Source organism: Pipistrellus kuhlii, unplaced genomic scaffold, assembly GCF_014108245.1.
Source record: "Pipistrellus kuhlii isolate mPipKuh1 unplaced genomic scaffold, mPipKuh1.p scaffold_m20_p_42, whole genome shotgun sequence".
NCBI lineage: Eukaryota > Metazoa > Chordata > Mammalia > Chiroptera > Vespertilionidae > Pipistrellus > Pipistrellus kuhlii.
Window position 1 is genome coordinate 1,127,455 of NW_023425543.1, and position 18,180 is coordinate 1,145,634.

Below are 18,180 nucleotides of genomic sequence, written 5' to 3' on the forward strand. Positions count from 1 at the left end.
AAGGGTCGAGGGGGGACTTTACACGGATCGGAAGCCAGTAACTAGGCGGGAAGATAAATAAAATACAAGGCCAGTATGTCGTGGCAAAAATTCCAGAAAACACACTGAAAAAAAAAAAAAAATCTTTATACAGTTTGAAACTGCTTACTCTGTACATAATTACAAATGCATATACAGCACGTGGGTTTCACCCATTGTGTGATGGGGTCTCAGCACAGAAATGTTCACACAGCGGGGGAGACACGGAGGAGAGCGGAGACGCGGGTGCGAGGGACACACAGGAAGCCACAGCTGAACTGTGACCGTGGGGCAGGGCCCTGTCGGTGCTCTCGCTGCCCTTCCTGTCGGGCGGCTGCAGAAGGCAGAGGTGCCGAGCTGGGTGCACGGGGGCCGGGGGCCGATCCTCCGTTGGCCGCAGGGGGGCCCGGCACAGGCCGGCTCCGGCTGGGTGTCTGCAGCGGCTCAGCAGGGTCTGTGGCCAGGAGAGCCTGGACCGCTGGGGTTTGAGCATCTCTGAACCTCTCAGGATGGAGAGTGACTCGTGGCCTGTCTCTTTGCATAACTTCCATCAGAGGAGGACTCGGGAGAAGCAGCCCGTGTGTGTGTTTTTCCTATCGTGGCTGCATGGAAACACGTGTCGGCCTAACGCCTGGCCAGCAGGCAGGCCAGCGGGCAGTCCGCTCCAGGCGCTGGTTCGAGAGGGATGTGACGCTACGTTGGAAGGAAAAGGACAGGAAGGCAAGCACTGTGCCCTCCTCTGTCTTTTTGGGACAACCAGAGTGCCCAGTCAGGACCACAGCCGTGTTGTCCGGGTCCTGGGCAGGGGCAAGGCTCCACCACCCTCTGCACACCACATCCCTGCAGGCTCAGTTCCGGCCCCGCGTTCCAGGGGCATGTGGAGGGGGCCGATGCCAGTGCCCCCTCCAAACCACCCTTCGGGGCCCAGGCCCATCTCTGCACCCCTCCCAGGACTCGGCTGTCCCCTGGCACAGCTGCCACCATGGACACGGGAGTGAAACTCGGCTCCCATGCCGACACTCACCCCCTGGGAGGAAAGCCCCGCTGGGGAGAAAGAACCCGGAGACTAAAGGACACAGGAGGAACGGCTTCCGTGAGGAGCGAGTTCTGGACCCCGTTCTGGCCTCTAAGGCTGTGTGCGTTCCCCCCTTTTACTAAGGCAGAGCCCGTCCTGTCAACCCTCTGCGCCCCCAAAAGCCCAGCAGACCCCCTGGGCCTCACGGTGCTGACCCTGTTGACGCCGGGCTGGGGAGGTGACAGAGAAGGGGCACGGGGGCAAAAGGAGGGACAAGGTTCAGTGGTATGGCCCTGAGACTTAGGAGGAAAAAAGGTAAGATTCGTACCTTCTCCAAAAAAATCTTGACACGGGTTTCTTGCCTGCAGACAGCGTACGGGGGTAGGATGGACCATTGGCAAAGGTTGGATGGTGGCAATGCACATGTTTTTAACCTTCTGCACTTTCCGAGAAGCGAACAGCTGACACAGCGGTCACAAAAGCGAAGCCAGTCGACGGGGGGGTAAAGTGCACAGGTCACCCAGGCAGGGTGGCGATCACTGAGATGACAGGCGCCCCTCCTACTGGAAAGCTCAGTCTGTGCTGGAAACCTGGGGGCTCCGGGAGGTGTCCCCCCAAAACTCAAACACAACGCCGGGCACCTCATCTCTGGAGGCTGATGATGGAGAGAAGCACAGCGTCCTTGCGTGGGGACACGGGGACTTGAACCAGCGTCGCCGGAGAAGACAACCCCTTCTCCCAGGAAGAAAGCCGGGCGGGGCTTCGACTCGGCGAAGGGGCAGTTCCCAGGTCAGAAGCACAGGCACAGCAGCAAAACCCCCACGCTCAACCTCGGGGGGGGGGGGGGGGGGGAAGGGGGTGGGGGTGAAGGTAGGGGAGTCCCCAGCTGAAGCCAAGCTGAAGCCACACACACACACAGCGCCCTGTCCCCGCCTCTGGGCCGCAGCCCTGACTGCCAATCGCATCATCCCTGGGGCACAGCCACAGGGAGTTTCCTTTCGGCAGGTGACAGGGAAGACAGCTGAGCTCCGGGGGAGCCAGGCAGACGCGCACGCTGTGCCGCAAAGCTGGGGGGGACCGGCTGCTGGCCGTCTGGGGTCTCTGGTGGCCGGCGGAGGGGTGGGGTGTGTACATGGTTACGGGAGAAAGGGAGGGATCGGATGGTTTTACTCCTCAAGTCTATGGCTGCGGGTAAGAAACCTCAATGACAGGACCAGTGGCGGCAGGAAGACAACCCGTGGCCAAAGGACGCGCTGGGGACGAGGGGAGGGGGGGTAGGGGGGGGAGAAGGAGGGCAGGAAAGGGACCTTCCCCGCCTTTTCGTTTCTCTTGGGCCTTCAAGGCACTTGCAGACACTGAGGGGGGAGCAGCCGCTGCTGCTCACCCTCCGCAGTGATCAGAGAGGAAACCGTTGGGACAGTATGTTCGCCCTTAACACGCACAGACACGACACGCACAGACACGGGGACACACACACACACACACACACACAATAAATAAAACGAAACTAGCTAGCAATCTTAAACCAGACCTCTTCCAAATAAACTGAAAGATAAATATCTCCATCTGCAAGGCCAGCTTGCGATTCATCAAGCACCAAGTTACAGGTTTTCCGTTTTTGGAAAGGGGATGGTCGAGGCTCCCGAGGGGCAGAAGGCAGGAGCGGGAGCCTCGGGGGAAGCACGCGTCCCGGGGTCCCTCCCGGCGCCGCCCAGCTGGTGACACGCTGAAAGCAAACAGAGCCGACACAGAAGGAAGGAAGGAGAGAAGACAGGACGGACGGACGGACGGACAGGAAACGGGCCCCATGAAGCATCTCCAGAGGGGCGGAGCGCAGTAACCAACAGGCCTCGGGTTTTTAAAAACTTTTTAAGAGGTTACATTCTGCCAGGCCTCCGAGACAGCGGGAGCCCTCCCGAGCCGCGGGCCGGCCCTTCTCTCCGGCGCTGGTGGAGACCACTGTTTATTTACCACCTTCACGCAGTGACATCCCAGCCTAGCCTGGGGGCGGGACAAGGTCCCTGTGGATGGAGGACCAGCGTCCCAGGAGCCGCCGTGGCCTTGGGAAATCTGCCAGGAGGCTGTGGCCACTGCCGTGGTCAGTGACAACCAAAAAGTGTCACCTGCAGGGTTGTGCGGAGGCGGCCTCTGCGTCATCGCGCCCAGCCCGTGTGGGCAAACACCATGGGAAGCCGGGAAAGGATTTCTTCCCAGCTGATCGGTGAACGTTGACCCTTTTTGCCGGTGACCGGAACACCAACATCGAGAGGTGCAGGGCGTATGCTTTTGAAACACACCCCGTCTTTTCTCACTGGTTTTCGCACGTGTCTGCCATCCCTTCCACATGCAGACAGGGGTGCGGAGTGGGGGGTGGGAACCGACAGGCCACGTGATCCCGCCAGCCGCACGCACACGCAGACGGTGACCGTCTGCACCCACAGGCAGCCCCTCCGCCTGCTGCTGCGTGTCAGAGGCGGTCCCCGAAGTGACAGGCAGCCGCGCTTCACACCGCACCGGGAACATTCCTGCAGCTTGAAGAGCCCACACCATCGCTGGGACTTCGGGGACACTCCTGTCAGTGTGACACCCTCCGCAGGCCCGGCCCCGGCCCAATCGCCAGGGTGGGAGTCCGGGCCTCCTCGCCCATCGACCGGTGGGACCTGGGCCCTCAGGTCCCCGCCCTGAGTGCGGAGGAGCGGTGGTGCTAGGAACGCGGTGCCCACGCAGGAGGGCGGCACGCGGGGGACGCGGGAGGCGGGCTGGTGCCCGGGCAGCCGGAGGGGAGTCAGCAGAAGATCTCCTCCCCCTCTGCGGGCACGTCCGATGCGGGGCCGTCTGGGGAAGGGGGCACAGGAGGGGAGAGAGAGATTCAGGAAAAATCAAACTTCCCCCTTTCCTCCCCAGACACAAGGCTCCTAAGCTGCAGACAGATGGGGGGCTGGGAGGCCACCCCTGATCAATGGGTTCATTCCTGAGCTGGATGAACTCCTGCGAAGGAAGCCTGCCCCCTGCACGCATGTGCTGCCCTCTGCAGGCATGTGCCGCCCCCTGCATGCATGTGCCACACCGAGCTCCCCAGGAAGCTCCCCGGACTGGTATCTTCGTTTGTTGCAAGGGGGTTTGGTGAGAAGCAGGACAGGATGGCTTTCATACACCCCAAGGGTCCCTCTCATTAACCCGTCCCCCCCCACTAGCGTCTACCCCTTCCTCGGGCCCCAAGGAACCCCCGGCCTCCGGGAGCCGGTATGGGACTCACCCCCGGATGGAGAGCGGCCTTTGTTCTTCTTCTTCTTGTCCTTTTTGTCCTTGGGCTTGGCCAATCCGAACAGGCGGGTGGAGGAGGAAGAGGAGGAGGAGGAGGAGGAGGAGGGGGCGGCGGGCGCCGGGGCCTGGCCGGGGCCCTCGGGCGCTCTGCTGGCCTGGCTGCCAGAGCTCAGTATGTGAAAAGGCCCCTTATCTTTGTGCGTCCGGGAAATGCTGTTCCTTTTGGGGGACACCGAGAGGTCCGAGTCCAAGGACCCCGACTTGGCGATGGAGGGCGCGGGCGGCACGGGGGGCTCCTCGGGGTTGGGGAGGAAGGTCGGGATCCGCAGCAGCTTGGTGTGTGAATGGGAAACCTGCACGGGAGCAAGAGGAGGGGTGCTCAGAGGCTCCAGTCCTCAACACAGAGACTGCTTCCCGGCCCGGCCCGGCCCGGCCCGGCCCTCCCCGCGCAGTAGCTCTGACAACGTGGAAAAAGCACCACCTCTGACGCCATTACTGTTTTCACTGCCTGCACTTAACACCTGCGCCGTAAAGAATTAATGGGGCCTGGGACGAGGCAGCTTAAAAAAGAACTCCCTGGACCTGGAGAGAGGAGGAGCTGCGGATCTGAAGGCTGATGCTCACGGGAGGTGTGGGGATTACTCCGGGGCTGAGAGAAGCCTGTTTAGGGAGAAGCAGAGCAGCTGGAGTAGCGTTTACACCCGGTTCTACTCTGGTCAAAGGCCAAACCGAGATAAGGCGGGACGAGGGCCGTGAGCCCCACGCCGTGCTCTCTGTGCCCGTGGGAGCCTGGGGACTGGACGGGGTGGGGCGGGAGGAGACCCTGCGTCACACACACACACACAGGAGCTGTCAGCTGAACTCCCTTTCACGGTCCAGGGTCGATCGATCCATCAAATGGCACAGGACGTGCGGATCTACCGGGCGATCTGCCCGCCCAGGCTTCCCGAACTCTGCCCCCGCGCCCGAGCTCCAGCTGTCCGTGCTGCCGGGGAGGAGGCCTCCATCAGCACCCTAGCACCGACCCCTCTCGCACAAGAGCAGCTGCCTCCCTCCCAGGGGTGGGCTCCCTTTAACTGACGCCCTGAGCCCACCCCCCGTGCTCTCAGAGCCGCTCACTCCCTGCCACCCGGTGCCCACAGGCTGGCATGTCCCTGAGCCTCGGCCCGTCTCCCCACGTCGGCTACGGGCTCCTTCAGGGGGTTCTGATTGCTTCCTTGTTGTTAACCCTCACATCCTCACCTGAGGATGTTTTTCACTGACTTTCAGAGAGTGGAAGGGAGACAGAGGGGAGAGGGGGGAGAGGAGAAGAGAGAGAGAGAGAGAGAGAAGAGAACATCGACGTGTGAGAGACGGAATCCGCAACCCAGGTGGGTGCCTTTGACCGGGAATTGAACCTGAGACCCTCTGATCCACAGGCCGGCGCTCTGACCACTGACCCACACCGGCCAGGGCCGCTCTGACTTCTCCATGGGATGGAGCGGGGGGGGGGGGGGGGGGCTGCTCCGAAGTCCCAGCCGGCTGGCCCCCCTGTCCCGCCTTCCCCTTGCCTCCTGCCTCCCGGTGCCGAGCACATAGGCCCTCACGCCGCCCCTCACCTGGCAGGCATCGCGGTCTGGCTGCCTCTGGCCCAGCCGCTCGGCGTCGCGCCTCAGCTGCTCCTGCTCCCGCTCCAGCTGCCTCTGGGCGGCGCGCAGCCGCTCCAGGTCGTGCTGGTAGGCGCCCCGCTTCTGCAGCAGCGCCTCCCGGTCCCGCTCCAGGTCCTGCCGGCCCCGCCGCGCCTCCTCCTCGCGCTGCGCCAGCCGGGCCTCCCGCTCCTGCAGCGCCCGCTCCCGCGCCTCCCACTCGCGCTCCCGCCGCCGCCGCTCCTCCAGGTGCTGCGCCTGCTGCCGCTGCAGGTCCGCCAGGTCCTGGCGCTGCCGCTCCAGGCTGCGCTGCTTCTCCTGCTCCACCAGCGAGCTGGGCCGGGATGCGCTGCGGGCCAGCGCCCGCTCGCTCAGCAGCAGCTTCTGGTCCTCGATGTAGCTGTCCTGCTGCAGCACCACGCCCTGCGGGCGCCGGGAGGGGCAGGAGGGTGAGGGCCTGGTCAGGGGGCACCGGGCACCAGACTGGATACTCTGCCCTCACGATGGAGCTGGCCTGGGAACACCCTCTGGGAGAGCTGGGGGGGCGGGGGGGGGGGGCGAGCGCATCCACCAGGGAAACCAACGGTGTCGATCTTGGCCCGTGCTGCCCACAGTCAGGGGCACTGCCCGGGATGGGAGCCAGGGAGGATGGGACTGGGTAGATTTTCGAGAACGGGAGGGAGCGGAATGGCAGGAGGTTCCCAGAAAGCACTCAAGAGGAGGTGGTCTGGGCCCCTGGCCAGTGTGGCTCGGTGGATAGAGCTGCTGGCCTGCAGACCGAAGCGTCCTGGGTTCTCGATTCCGGACAAGGGCATGCACCTAGGTTGCAGGCTCCTCCCCGGTCAGGGCACATGCAGGAGGCAACCAATCGATGTGTTCCTCTCACATCAATATTAAAAAGAGTAAGTAGGTGTTTGGGAGGGCCGTGCTATACCCCTGAGCGACGAGGGCCAGGGACACGCTCATCACGCTCAGGCCCGAGGGGAGTGAAGCGGCCTGTGCGGGCAGCGCCCCCTGCACTTCGTGGGGCGGCCTCCCAGGCCCCCCAGTGCTCCTGCCGCCTCGGCCCCTCCAGACTGAGAAGGCTGACCAAACCCACCGGCTGCGTCCCAGCCTTTCCTCACCACGAGGGCCCCTTCTCTAGACCCCACTGACACACAGGTAACCTAGAACCCAAGCACCCCGGCCACCCCATCCCCCCCTTCCTGTTTTCCCAGAAGGCAGTGCGTGCAGGGCGGGGGCGGAGGCGCGTACCTGCAACATGCTGAGGAGCTCGTGGAGGTGAATGATGCTCTGGACCACCTGCTGCAGGGACACCGGAGACTCCGTCAGGACGGAGCCCGCCCCTGGCCCCCGGGCCCCCCGGCCCCCGGCCCGCCGGCCAGCTGACCCACAACCTCCCCTCGCACAGCAAGGCGCCTGCATCCCAACCGAAGACCTTCACGCTGAAAGCACCGAAGAGAAGAAGCGGGTTCAGGTAGCCAAGAAAACCACCACCAACCAAGGATCAGAGTGTAGGCGGGGCCTCGGAGCACAGTAAAAGCTATTATGAAGCTCCGGGTATTTAAAACCCTAACCGGTTTGGCTCAGTGGATAGAGCATCGGCCTGTGGACTGAAGGGTCCCAGGTTGGATTCCGGTCAGGGGCATGGACCTTGGTTACGGGCACATCCCCAGTAGGAGGTGTGCAGGAGGCAGCTGATCGATGTTTCTCTCTCATCGATGTTTCTAGCTCTCTATCCCTTTCCCTTCCTCTCTGTAAAAAAAAAAAAAAAAAAAAAAAAAAAATCAATAAAACATTAAAAAATAAATAAAAGCGAGCGCCACAGAAATGACACACCTATCGATCTAACAGGACAGAGAGTCACAAAGCCAACCGTAAGAATTTAGTATATGGTATAGAGGCATTTGTAAATGAATGGGAAAGAATACACAATGAGTTGTTCTGAGAAAATCAGCTAGATCTTTGGGAAAAAAATTAAGTTGAACCCTGGCTCGCACAAAAAAAACATTCAAACAGATTAAAATGTCAAGGGTATAGGAGCCATAACAGGGCTCTAAGAGAACAGGCAAGCCTTCGGCACACAGCCACGTGACGCGGGTGCCGGCCTGACAGCCCAGCCCAGGGCCAGGCTGCTCACCAGCAAAACGAGGGCAAGTACTCCTATCGGAGCAATGACAGCGAAGTCACAAGGCCCTTACCTCATTGTTTCTTTTCAGCACAAACGCCAGGTTAGTATTCCCGCCCTAAGAAACAAAAGCCAGAGTTTAACATGTAAAAGCAGAGGGTCCGGGGGCAGGAATCCCACCCGGGGCATGTCTGGGTCACACTACCCTCCTGTCCTGTTCCCCCTCAGCCTCTCGTGCGGGGAAATGAATGTCCCAGGCTGAGCTGCTTGCTACTCGGGCTTGTCGGGAGCCCATGTTGGTCCGGGCCACGTACACACACCTCTCCCCAGAACTGGTCCTGCAGGGCCGGGCTGAGCCATGAGTATAAACATGGAGCTCTGAGCCGGGAGGCATCACTGCCAAGGGGTAGGGGCACTCCTAAGAGGATCGCGTGCTTAAACGTGTACTTTCCCCTTTGAATCAGTGGGAAACAAAAGCAGCGGGTCGGGGATCCAAAACGAGAGACCAAAGGGGGCGGATGTCAAAGGCCCTGATGCCAGAGTGGGTGCCCGGGAGGCGGGGTGCGCATGTGGGAAGACGTGCCTTTTTCAGCCCGCTGTCCGACTCGGTGCGCCGCAGATCCTGGCCGTCCTCTGCCTCCTCCTTGTCTCCTCCTAAACGAACAGGCAGGTGTTCTCTCAGCTGAGAGGCAGATCAGCCAGGAAAGGAACAACATGCACGGCTTAGGGGTACGCTATTCCTGAACCCCACTAAGGACAGAGACCAGGAGGCCGCCTGGAGGCAGCCAAGGGATCCTAATACCCTTCCTTCTGACGCCGCAGACCCGGAAGCAAATGGAAAGGCGAGAGTGTATGCCTCTGGCTGCAGCCCAGCTGAGACCCAGGATCCCTTCATTATTCGACGTGAACCTGACCCTGAGACATCACGGATGGCTGAGACAGGTGGCTGTGCGCTAGCCCAGGGCTGCCCGTAAAGCACACCCTCACTCACACGCTCACTCACCTTTTGAAGCATTCATCTGATGGCTGTCGAATCCCCCGAAGGTCTCTGCTCTCCGGGGCAAGGAGACGGGGCTCACGGGGCCCTCCTGCCCCACAGGGCTGCTCCCCGTCTGTCCGAGGGGGGCCCCCAGGCTGCCACTCACCAAACCCTGAAGGAGCTCCACTGGAAAGGAGAGACATGCAAAGCCCGCGTTAAAGGCTCAGACTTTTCCAGAATAAACTGTGTGGAAAAGGGTGATGGGAGGGGCTGTATGTGAAACCTTACACGTAAAAACACGGGAGCAATCCTGAGCAGTAGTGTCTACGGAGAGTCCTTGGCCATAAACCATGAAGAAATGTCAGTGATCATCGTAAGGGTGACAGTACCTCTCTTTTTAGAGGAAGGGAGGGAGCCGGCTCTGATGGAGAAGGGCTGCTGGGTGACGGGCCACAGTTTATTTCTGGACGTGGGCAGTGGCTACAAGGTGCTAAATGGCCCTGACCGTGTGGCTCAGTTGGTTGGAGCACTGTGCCATTCATCAAGAGGTTGTGGGTTCGACTCCCAGTCAGGGCACATAGCCAGGTTGCAGGCTTGATTCCAGGTTGGGAAGCATACGGGAGGCAACATCTTTTTTTTTTAAGATGCTCACCCGGTAGCTCACTAAAGTGAAGTATTTGTGTGGGGTTGTTTTCTGTAACTGTGCGCTGTGTAACAATAAAAAGTAACGCTGTATAAGCCACACTGGGGAGAGAAGGAGCACACTGAACGTAGATTACCCTCATTTATTGCACTTTTCATCAGAGGTCCTCCCTTGAGCGCCTCCTCTGTGTTGGAGCGGAAGAGGGTTCGAGGGCTGACGGTCGGGGAGCACTCCTCCGGCAAGGGGGTGCTGCACTCCGTCATGTCCCGGAAGATCCCCTCCTTCTCTTCCAGGAGGTGCAGGATCTGCTGGTCCTTCAGCTGGAGTTGTTCTGAGGCGGGCGGAGAAAAGGACCGGTGGTTTGATCCCTCAGTTATGATGCGGTGACTAAGACACGAGCGCCACCTTGTGGTAGCTTATGGGACAGCAGAGAACATAGCTTCTCCCCCTTTCATTTTCACCCTGGAGACTGAATCTTTTCCCTCTGTAATTTCTGTCTAGTCACCTCCCCTGGTCTTCCTAGGCAAACACGGGGGTTTCTGACATCACAAGCCAGCGCCCTTTTCCACGCCCACACGTCCCGCTTGCTCCTCAGCTTCTGCCATCACTACATCCACTCACTCCAAGGTCATAAAGGTGGTCTTTTACGTCATCCCTTCCAGCAGAGACTCCTCCATCCCGGGAGGACCCCACAGACAGGTCTCAGGCCGCTTCCAGCAGCTTTACCTTTTAGCTCCCGGGTTTTGGTGTCCAGCATTTTCTTTTCTTCCTCGTTCTCGCTGGGAATGCCCTCATCTTCGTCTCTGTTCCTAATCAGACCGACATAAAACGAGAGAGAGGAAAGATTCCTAAGACGTGGGTTCCCCCTGGGGCTGGCGGGCCGTTGGGAAAGCGGGAGGCCCGGGCGGCGGGCGGCGGGGGCTTACAGGGCGTTGATGGTGTCCTGGATGATCTGGATCCAGCTGTTGCGCTCCTCCTTGGAGCTGGCGTGGACCTCCACCATCTCGGGGTCCTTCATGCCCATGCTGATGAGGAAGAGCCCCTTTTCCTCGTGGGCCACCTCCCGCACTATCAGCTTCTTCAGGGAGATCACCGTGGACTTCTGGTCCTGGAAGGCGGGGCGGGGGGATAAAATGTAAGCAATGTTCACAAGAGTTTAACCCAGCGGTTGGCAAACAGCGGCTCGAGAGCCACAGGCGACTCTTTGGTCCCTGGAGGGTGGCTCTTCCACAGAATACCACGGCCTGGGCGAGTCTGCGTTGAAGACATGGCGTTAGAAGAAGTTTAAGTTCAAAAAATGGGGCTCTCCAAAGAAATGTCAATCGTCCTGTTGATACTTGGCTCTGTGGACTAATGAGTTTGCCGACCACTGGACTAACTCTTAGGGACAACTTCAATCTCAGATGAGACCGGATGCCTTTTTCTTTTTTTCTTTTTCTTTTTTTTTTTTTAATTGATTCCAGAGAAACATCAATTTTGAGAATCACTGATCAGCTGCCTCCTGCACACCCCCTACTGGGGATGGAGTTAGCAACCTAGGCACATGCCCTGACCTGGAATGGAACCATGACCTCCTGGTTTGCACGCAGGTGCTCAACCAGAGCCACACCAGCCAGGCAAGATGCCTTTTTAAAGCACATGATTCAACAATGGTATTTGTAGGACATAGATAAATATCTCATTATTTCACTTGCATTTTATCAAACAAAAAAAAAGCTCCACAGAGGGAATGACAATTTAAGGCTATGCAGGGTTGAGTCATGTTTTCTACATGAGGAATCCTTCCACGTTCCTCTCAGAATCTGGCTAGCAATATTATAAATTAGCACAATAGGTGAGAAGTACTCCAGTGACCAAATGTTCAAGGCTCTCAAAAGGATTGTAAAGAAACAGGGGGAAAAAAACACATATATATATATATACACACACACACACACACACATATATATATATATATTTGGGGGCATGGGGGAGTTTGGGAGAGGGATAGAAAATTGTTGTTATATAAGAAATGATCCAGACAAATTTGTCCTGAAATGATTGATTCTGAGAGCCTGGGATATTTCAATTCAGTATTTATGTTCAATTTACCCTAAACTGTCCTGAACACTGCTGTTAATTACAAACAGAAGAGGGGAATCATTGAGCTTACCAATGATGCAAAGACATACTTCTGGTCCTTTTCTTGAAGGAAAACTAAAATGTCCGTCAGCAGAACCGCCTGGACCTCTGCAGTGGGGGGAGAGAAGAGAACAACGGCTATTGATCAGGGAAGCTCAGGAACGGCACTTATTTAGTTCTGCAAAGACCAAGATGTGAAGAATAAAATACTTGAGGAATATAATTGGAGAGCGGGACTGAACAGATGTTAGACAGCAACCTCTTCCACAAAGCAGCCCCGGTCGCAGAGTTCCCACCTCCTGATTAGAGGGATGGGAAAGGCGTGGGATCGCAGCGAGGACGGCTGCCAAAGGTGATGCAGAAAACCATCCGAGTGTAAGCACACACTCTCTGACCTCACAGGCAGGTGTGAGCTCGCAGGCTCGGTGTCGAGTCCACCTCAGCCTCTCAGTGCCATGGCAACAGCCTCTTCTGCTCCTCAAGTAACACATGAACATCTCTAGCTGGATCTAGGAATCACAAGGGCACAGCCTGGCCAGCGTGGCTCAGTGGCTGAGCAATAACCAATGAACCAAGAGGTCGAGGTTCGATTCCCGGTAAGGGCACATGCCTCGGTTGCAAGCATGATCCCCAGTAGAGGGCGTGCAGGAGGCGGCCAATCCATGATTCTCATCATTGATGTTTCTCTCTCTCTCTCTCCCTCTCCCTTACTCTCTAAATTCAATATATTTTAAAGGACACAAACTCCTGATATAACCTTATCTATCTATCAATCAATCAATCTATCTATTAAAGGACACAAACTCTTGATGTAACCCTGTAGGCTAGGGGTGTCGAACTCAATCAGAGAAGGGGCCAAAATCTAAAATCCAGCCTAAATCTCGGGCCGAATGGTTTACTGAACAGTCATAAACTGTCATTGTGATGGAAACGCAGCGGAGTGCAGTGATGACAGCGCGGTGCGGGCCACATTGCAAGGCCTGGCGGGACGGATTTGGCCCGCGGGCCTTGTGTTTGACACATGTGCTGTAGGCGCACAGATGACACCCTGCATTACTGCCTTAAGGGTAAAGTGAGACATCTCTGCAGTGAGCCATCTCCTGGGCATCCTCTCTGGAAAGGGGACCCTGATTCCTTGGGGAGAAGGGCACTGACATGCACAGCCCCCTCCTGCCGCTGCTGCCGCAGCAAGACCCCCTTCCGGGCGGTCACCGCACAGCCGGGGAGAAAACGGAAGGATGCCGCCTCCCTGCTAGAGAAGGCCAGCTTTCCAGCCCGGGTGACAGTCCTTTTCCACCCACTGCCTTGTTCTTTTAAGTTTGCTTTTAAGTCACTCAGGTGCCTGCCTGCCAAAGAAGAAAGAAAAAGTACTCAAACACACGTTTCACCCTCGGCGGATCCTGAGGTTTACGTGCTCAGTGTCAGCAGCCCAGAGAAAACCCCTCACTTCAGCGGGCACCCACACAGGACGGGCTGTTCCTGGCATGGGTTCACGCGGGGTGAGAATGACTCAACACCAACCTCTGTCTGCACTGGCGGCCTTTCGGGTCAGAAAACCTATTGCTCCGCCGTGGGCTGGACCACAGCTGCATGCCAACAGCTGGGACCCATTAGTTGTTGTTCGGGGAGTGGATGGAGGGCTTTGGAAAGGAAAGAGTAAGGAGCCAGCTCCGGGCGGCTGCAGCTCTGGAAAATCCAGGCCGCAAAGGGGATGGGGGCAAGTGCTTCTGACCGGCCAGCAGCTCAGAGACAGCCGGAGAGGGCAGTGCAGACGGCCCCGGCCAGGCCAGTTGGGCTGTTGTCCTCCTCTTAAAGGGACATGCACCGTCTTCAACACCCGCATGCCAACCTCACCCCTTGCTTTGTCTCCTGAAATCTTCTTTTCCAGTGTCCCCACTACATTTCCCTAGAAACCTGCTGCATTTTTTTTTTTTTTAAATTAATCCTCACCTGAGGATATTTTTCCATTGATTTTCAGAGAGAGTAGGAGGGAGCGAGAAAGACAAGAGAGAAACATCAATGTGAGGGAAACACATCGATTGGTTGCCTTCTGCCCGGCCCCGACCAGGGCCTGGGCCAGGGAGGAGCTTGCAGCGGAGGTACGCGCCCTTGACCGGAATTGAACCCGGGACCCTTTGGTCCGCAGGCTGACGTTCTATCCACCGAGCCAAGGGCTAGATTTGGTGTGTTTGCATGATTTTTATAAGCTACCTCGAACCAGACCTTTTGCATACAAGATTAAGAACGGTTAAATGATGGTTGTTCCTGCATGATGTTTGGATATGTGCTCCCTCAGAAAATCCCGGTGGTGAGTTTTTAACAAAAATGCTTGGGGGGTTTTGCCCGCTGTCCCCTGGCACCTGCTCAGAGCGAGAGAGAGAGAGAGAGAGAGAGAGAGAGAGAGAGAGGGAGAGAGAACACGCGAAGCCCACCTTTCAACCTGCCCGCGGCATTCTTCAGAAACACGCTCCCGTCCCGCACCAGCTTCTTCCGCTTCAGGTCCTCCTTGGCGAACATCTGGCCGCTCTTCATCCTCATGATCGACTTGCTGTCCGTCTTCGTGTAGATCTCGTTCAGGCGCACTTTCTTCTCGTAGCTCGCCACCTTGCTGTCCACGGCTCCGATCACGTCTTTCACGAGGCTCAGGGACTGAGCCAGGTCCTCCTGCTCCGCCTCGTTGTCTGAGGAGGAAAGCAGAATGGTTTTCCAGGGCGCCTTTCAGACAAGGGGGGGGGGGCCCTGCCCTCCTCCCTCAGCCTCCTCCCCGTGGGCACGCTGTCGGAGCGATGCCAGTCTGTCCAAGGTCGTGTGCCCAGCCCGCTCTTGGGCACACGTTTGAATCTAAGCAAAGCTAGACGTTTGCAGTGGGAGAGGAAGCATACAATGATATGCTACGTTCTCGAGTAGGAGGAGCCAAACTGTTTTTAGGGAGGAAGAGGAGCAACTTGTCTTACTTGTCTGTGCCAGCTCCTCTTTCACATAACGGCCTACGCGCAGGATTAGCCAGAGACTGGCAGCCCGTGTGCGTGAGAAGGACAGCGGTCCCAGCGCTTACGGGAGGAATTGGCAGAAACTATCCCCGCCCCGAGACAGGGAGAAGCCATTCAGATCACGGCACTCTTTCCCCCAGACTATGAAAGTTTAGTTAGGAAGTCACGGAGGTAGAAGTGAGCCTAGAAGACATGGGCTCAAGGAAACAAGTTACAGAAGGGCCTTTGGAATCTGGGGGAGAGGGCCAGGGGGAGGGATATGAGCCTTGAGAGGCAGAAGAGGAGGTAAAAGTGTCCGCATGCTCCAGAGAGACAGACAGACAGACAGACAGACAGAGAAAAGGGAGGGAGGATAAGCCCAGGTCACTGGACGCTTGATGGGATCAAAAAGTGGTTCCTTTCCTTCTTACTCTGATCCACCCTACGTCTGCTGACATAATGTTTCAAGTTTTTGTTCACCCTCACTGGAGGATATTCTTCCATTGAGTTTTAGAGAGTGGGGGAGAGAGACAGAGAGAGAAACATGGATGTGAGAGAGAGAGAGACACATCAACAGGTTGCCTCCACATGCGCCCTACCAGGGCCACAGATGGAGCCTGCAACTGAGGTACAAGCCCTTGAGCAGAATGGAGCCTGGGACCCTAGCCACGGAGCCAGCCTGGCCAGGGCGAATGCTTCACGTGTTTATTAAAACACCACGGTTCTGGAGATAGAAACCCGGGACCCCTTTAGGCGCCTAAAGCAGGACCGCCCTTCTCCACGGCTCTCTGGCCCCGGTGCTGTGCGGGGCCGGGGTGCTCACCCTTGGTGCACTGCAGGAGCCTCTGGAACAGCACCGGGTACTTGGTGATCCGCTGCGTGACCAGCAGGATGCACTCGGGGATGCCCAGCCGCCTCACCACCGCGCTGCTCATCTTCTTCTGCAGGAGAGCAGGAGAGGGTCAATGCCCGCTGCCGCCGGCGGGCGCCGGGGAGGGACGGGGCCGGGGGTGGGTGCGGCCGGCACTACCTTCACGAAGGCCTGGAAGCGCTTGTCCTTGGTGTGGAGGTCCTTGAAGTAGTTCACGGACTGGTTGTGCTGCCCGCAGAACTTGCCGTAGGTCTTCTTCAGGCGCTCGGCGTTCTCCCCGGAGAACTGCGCGGAGGAAGGAGAGCGGGGTTAGGCCGTGACCCTCTGGACCAGCGTTTTGTACCCAGCTGCCAGTCTGTGTGCAGGACCCAAGATACCTCCTCATAAAGCGCCCTGAAGGGTTAAAAGGGGTGCCAAAACCGGTGTGGCTCAGTGGATAGAGCGTCAGCCTGCGGACTGGAAGGTCCCAGGTTCCATTCCGGTCAAGGGCACGTACCTTGGCTGCGGGCACATCCCCGGTAGGAGGTGTGCAAGAGGCAGCTGATTGATGATTCTCTCTCATTGATGTTTCTAACTCTATCCCTCTCCCTTCCTCTCTATAAAAAATCAATAATATATTTTAAAAAAATGTATTAGGAGAGAAAAGCCACTGACCTCATTTTCAGAAAAGGAAACTGAGGCTCGGAGAGAGAAACGAAGTTAACAGACGCTAAGCCGGGAGGCCGGGGCCCCGGCCGCCGAGCCCCAGGCCGCCCCACCCTCACCTGGTTCACCAGCACGTCGCCCATCCTGCGGATGAGGAAGTTCCTCTCGCTCCTGTCCACCAGGGACTCCTTCTTGCGCTCCAGGATTCTCTGGAAGAACTGGCTGTGGATGCTGATGAGCTCGTCCAGGCAGGGGAATAGCTTCTCCACCATCTGCTGCTCAAACAGCAGCTCGGTCATCATGCCCCGGCTGTACACGTCGCTCATGATCTTGAGCGTGCGGATGTGGTGCAGCTCCGTCTGCATCAGCTCTGCCGGGACAGGGGTCGGGGGTCAGGGGTCAGGGGGCGCCGCTGCAGGGCCCTCCTCCCAGCCCCCGGGGTCTCAGGCTGTCAGAGCCACGTTACATAGTAAGCCTCAGCCAGTAGCAGCCTTTCCTACAGTGCTCCCCCCCTCCTCCTCCTCCAGCTCCCCTGGGGCCCGCAGCAGGTGCTGGAGGCCCCGTCACCCGCTTTCCCAATCAGCCTTCACTGGAACTGAAACCTTTCATAATGCACCGTGTTCCTATTTCCTAGAAACAGGAAATGGTGGCCATCCCCTGTGCGGCGGAGGCAGAACACCGCCGGGGACTTCTCGTTCGGCCTGTGGCGAGAATAAGCGCTCACATTGAATAAAACGGCCAATGAGACGAGAGAAAACAGCTTTAGAGGGTGGAAAAGCGGTAGGGAGGAAGGAAGATCATGTCTCTATAGCTCCAAGTTTTGGAGGAAAATCTCTTGAGATGCTGCCGATGAGAACGGACTCTCACGGCCCAGGGGCACAGGCCCAGCCGGCGCCACGGGGCCGGGGGGAGGGCCTCACCGTAGATCACCTCCTGCCGCTTGACCACGTCCTTCTTCTGCTGCTTCAGGAACTTGCTGTCCACCACGCGGCTCCAGGACTCGGCCTCCAGCTGCTTGGACTCGCTCTCAAAGTCGCCCATCAGCTGCCCCTCGTTCATGTCTGTGCCTACTCCTCAAGACAGCAACGAGCCAGCATCAGGGCCCTGCCTCTGGGACCTCCCAGAAGCCCGGGTGCCTTTCCCGGGTGTGACCACTGCCCTGGCTGCAGACTCCGCATTAACCGGGGTGTGTGTGTGTGTGTGTGTGTGTGTGTGTGTGTGTCCCAGAACCGCCTTCCAGTGTGAGAACGGACCCACTACCTGTTTGGGAGCACAGGGCTCTCGCTAAGGCTGCTGGAATGGTGAGCATCACACAAACCAACTGTCATTCAGACACGATTGCTACGTGAAGTGGGAACTGAATGGGACCTGACCACTTGGCTGATTTAAGACAGAAAGTAGGCTTACCACTGAGCGGAGAGAGCTAGAACTTAAGGGCTGGGGCGGGAGAGTGGCAGAGAGAGAGAGCTTTTGTGCTAGAATATGTTCGTGTTAAACGCGAGGACATCTTTCAATGGACAGCTATCGAACAAGTGGGCAGGACTGATTGCCAATTTATCACAAAACACTGGGTGTTTTAGAGACGACTGAGACAATCTTCACGGGAATGAGGAGGAGGCAGGCGCAGGATCCCACCGACGCCTCCATTCTGGGCGGAGCAGCGGCACCGCGTCTACGGAAAGCGAGTGCAGGCCGCAGCTTCCTCTTACCCTCGTCCGTCAGGGACTCCGTGGACTCGTTGACCTTGACGATCTTATTCAGGGAGTCCGTTGAGTGCGACAGGAACTTCCAGGTGTTGGATATGTTCTCGTCATTGCCGACGCTGGGGACAAAAGAGCAGCGCGTCATATACACTGTGATGAGCCGTGGCTTGCGTTCTCCCCTGAGTGAACTCTGCCCGAT

At 57.9% G+C, this 18,180-nt stretch overlaps 1 protein-coding gene and 1 long non-coding RNA gene across 6 annotated transcripts in view; both read right to left on the reverse strand.

Annotated features, from left to right (window-relative positions):
- Window positions 1-2,655: 2,655 nt before the first annotated feature.
- AKAP13 (A-kinase anchoring protein 13) overlaps window positions 2,656-18,180 on the reverse strand; it is a 149,397-nt gene continuing 133,872 nt past the window's right edge. For all 5 annotated transcript variants that reach the window (XM_045572005.1, XM_045572006.1, XM_045572004.1 and 2 more), the window contains 17 exons: window positions 17,988-18,100; window positions 17,199-17,351; window positions 16,398-16,648; window positions 15,793-15,918; window positions 15,586-15,703; window positions 14,226-14,474; window positions 11,825-11,901; window positions 10,599-10,780; window positions 10,399-10,481; window positions 9,809-10,003; window positions 9,054-9,215; window positions 8,634-8,704; window positions 8,124-8,168; window positions 7,177-7,227; window positions 5,896-6,345; window positions 4,290-4,650; window positions 2,656-3,868 (listed from right to left, as the gene is read on the reverse strand). In XM_045572005.1, the coding sequence (XP_045427961.1) occupies window positions 3,819-3,868; window positions 4,290-4,650; window positions 5,896-6,345; window positions 7,177-7,227; window positions 8,124-8,168; window positions 8,634-8,704; window positions 9,054-9,215; window positions 9,809-10,003; window positions 10,399-10,481; window positions 10,599-10,780; window positions 11,825-11,901; window positions 14,226-14,474; window positions 15,586-15,703; window positions 15,793-15,918; window positions 16,398-16,648; window positions 17,199-17,351; window positions 17,988-18,100 (2,737 nt within the window). In that variant the 3' untranslated portion in view covers window positions 2,656-3,818. The remainder of the gene's footprint in view (window positions 3,869-4,289; window positions 4,651-5,895; window positions 6,346-7,176; window positions 7,228-8,123; window positions 8,169-8,633; window positions 8,705-9,053; window positions 9,216-9,808; window positions 10,004-10,398; window positions 10,482-10,598; window positions 10,781-11,824; window positions 11,902-14,225; window positions 14,475-15,585; window positions 15,704-15,792; window positions 15,919-16,397; window positions 16,649-17,198; window positions 17,352-17,987; window positions 18,101-18,180) is intronic.
- On the reverse strand, window positions 12,583-13,792 carry LOC118704302. The gene is made up of 2 exons (XR_004983372.2): window positions 12,815-13,792; window positions 12,583-12,617 (listed from the first exon to the last, which is right to left on the reverse strand). It is a non-coding gene; the product is annotated as an uncharacterized LOC118704302 (long non-coding RNA).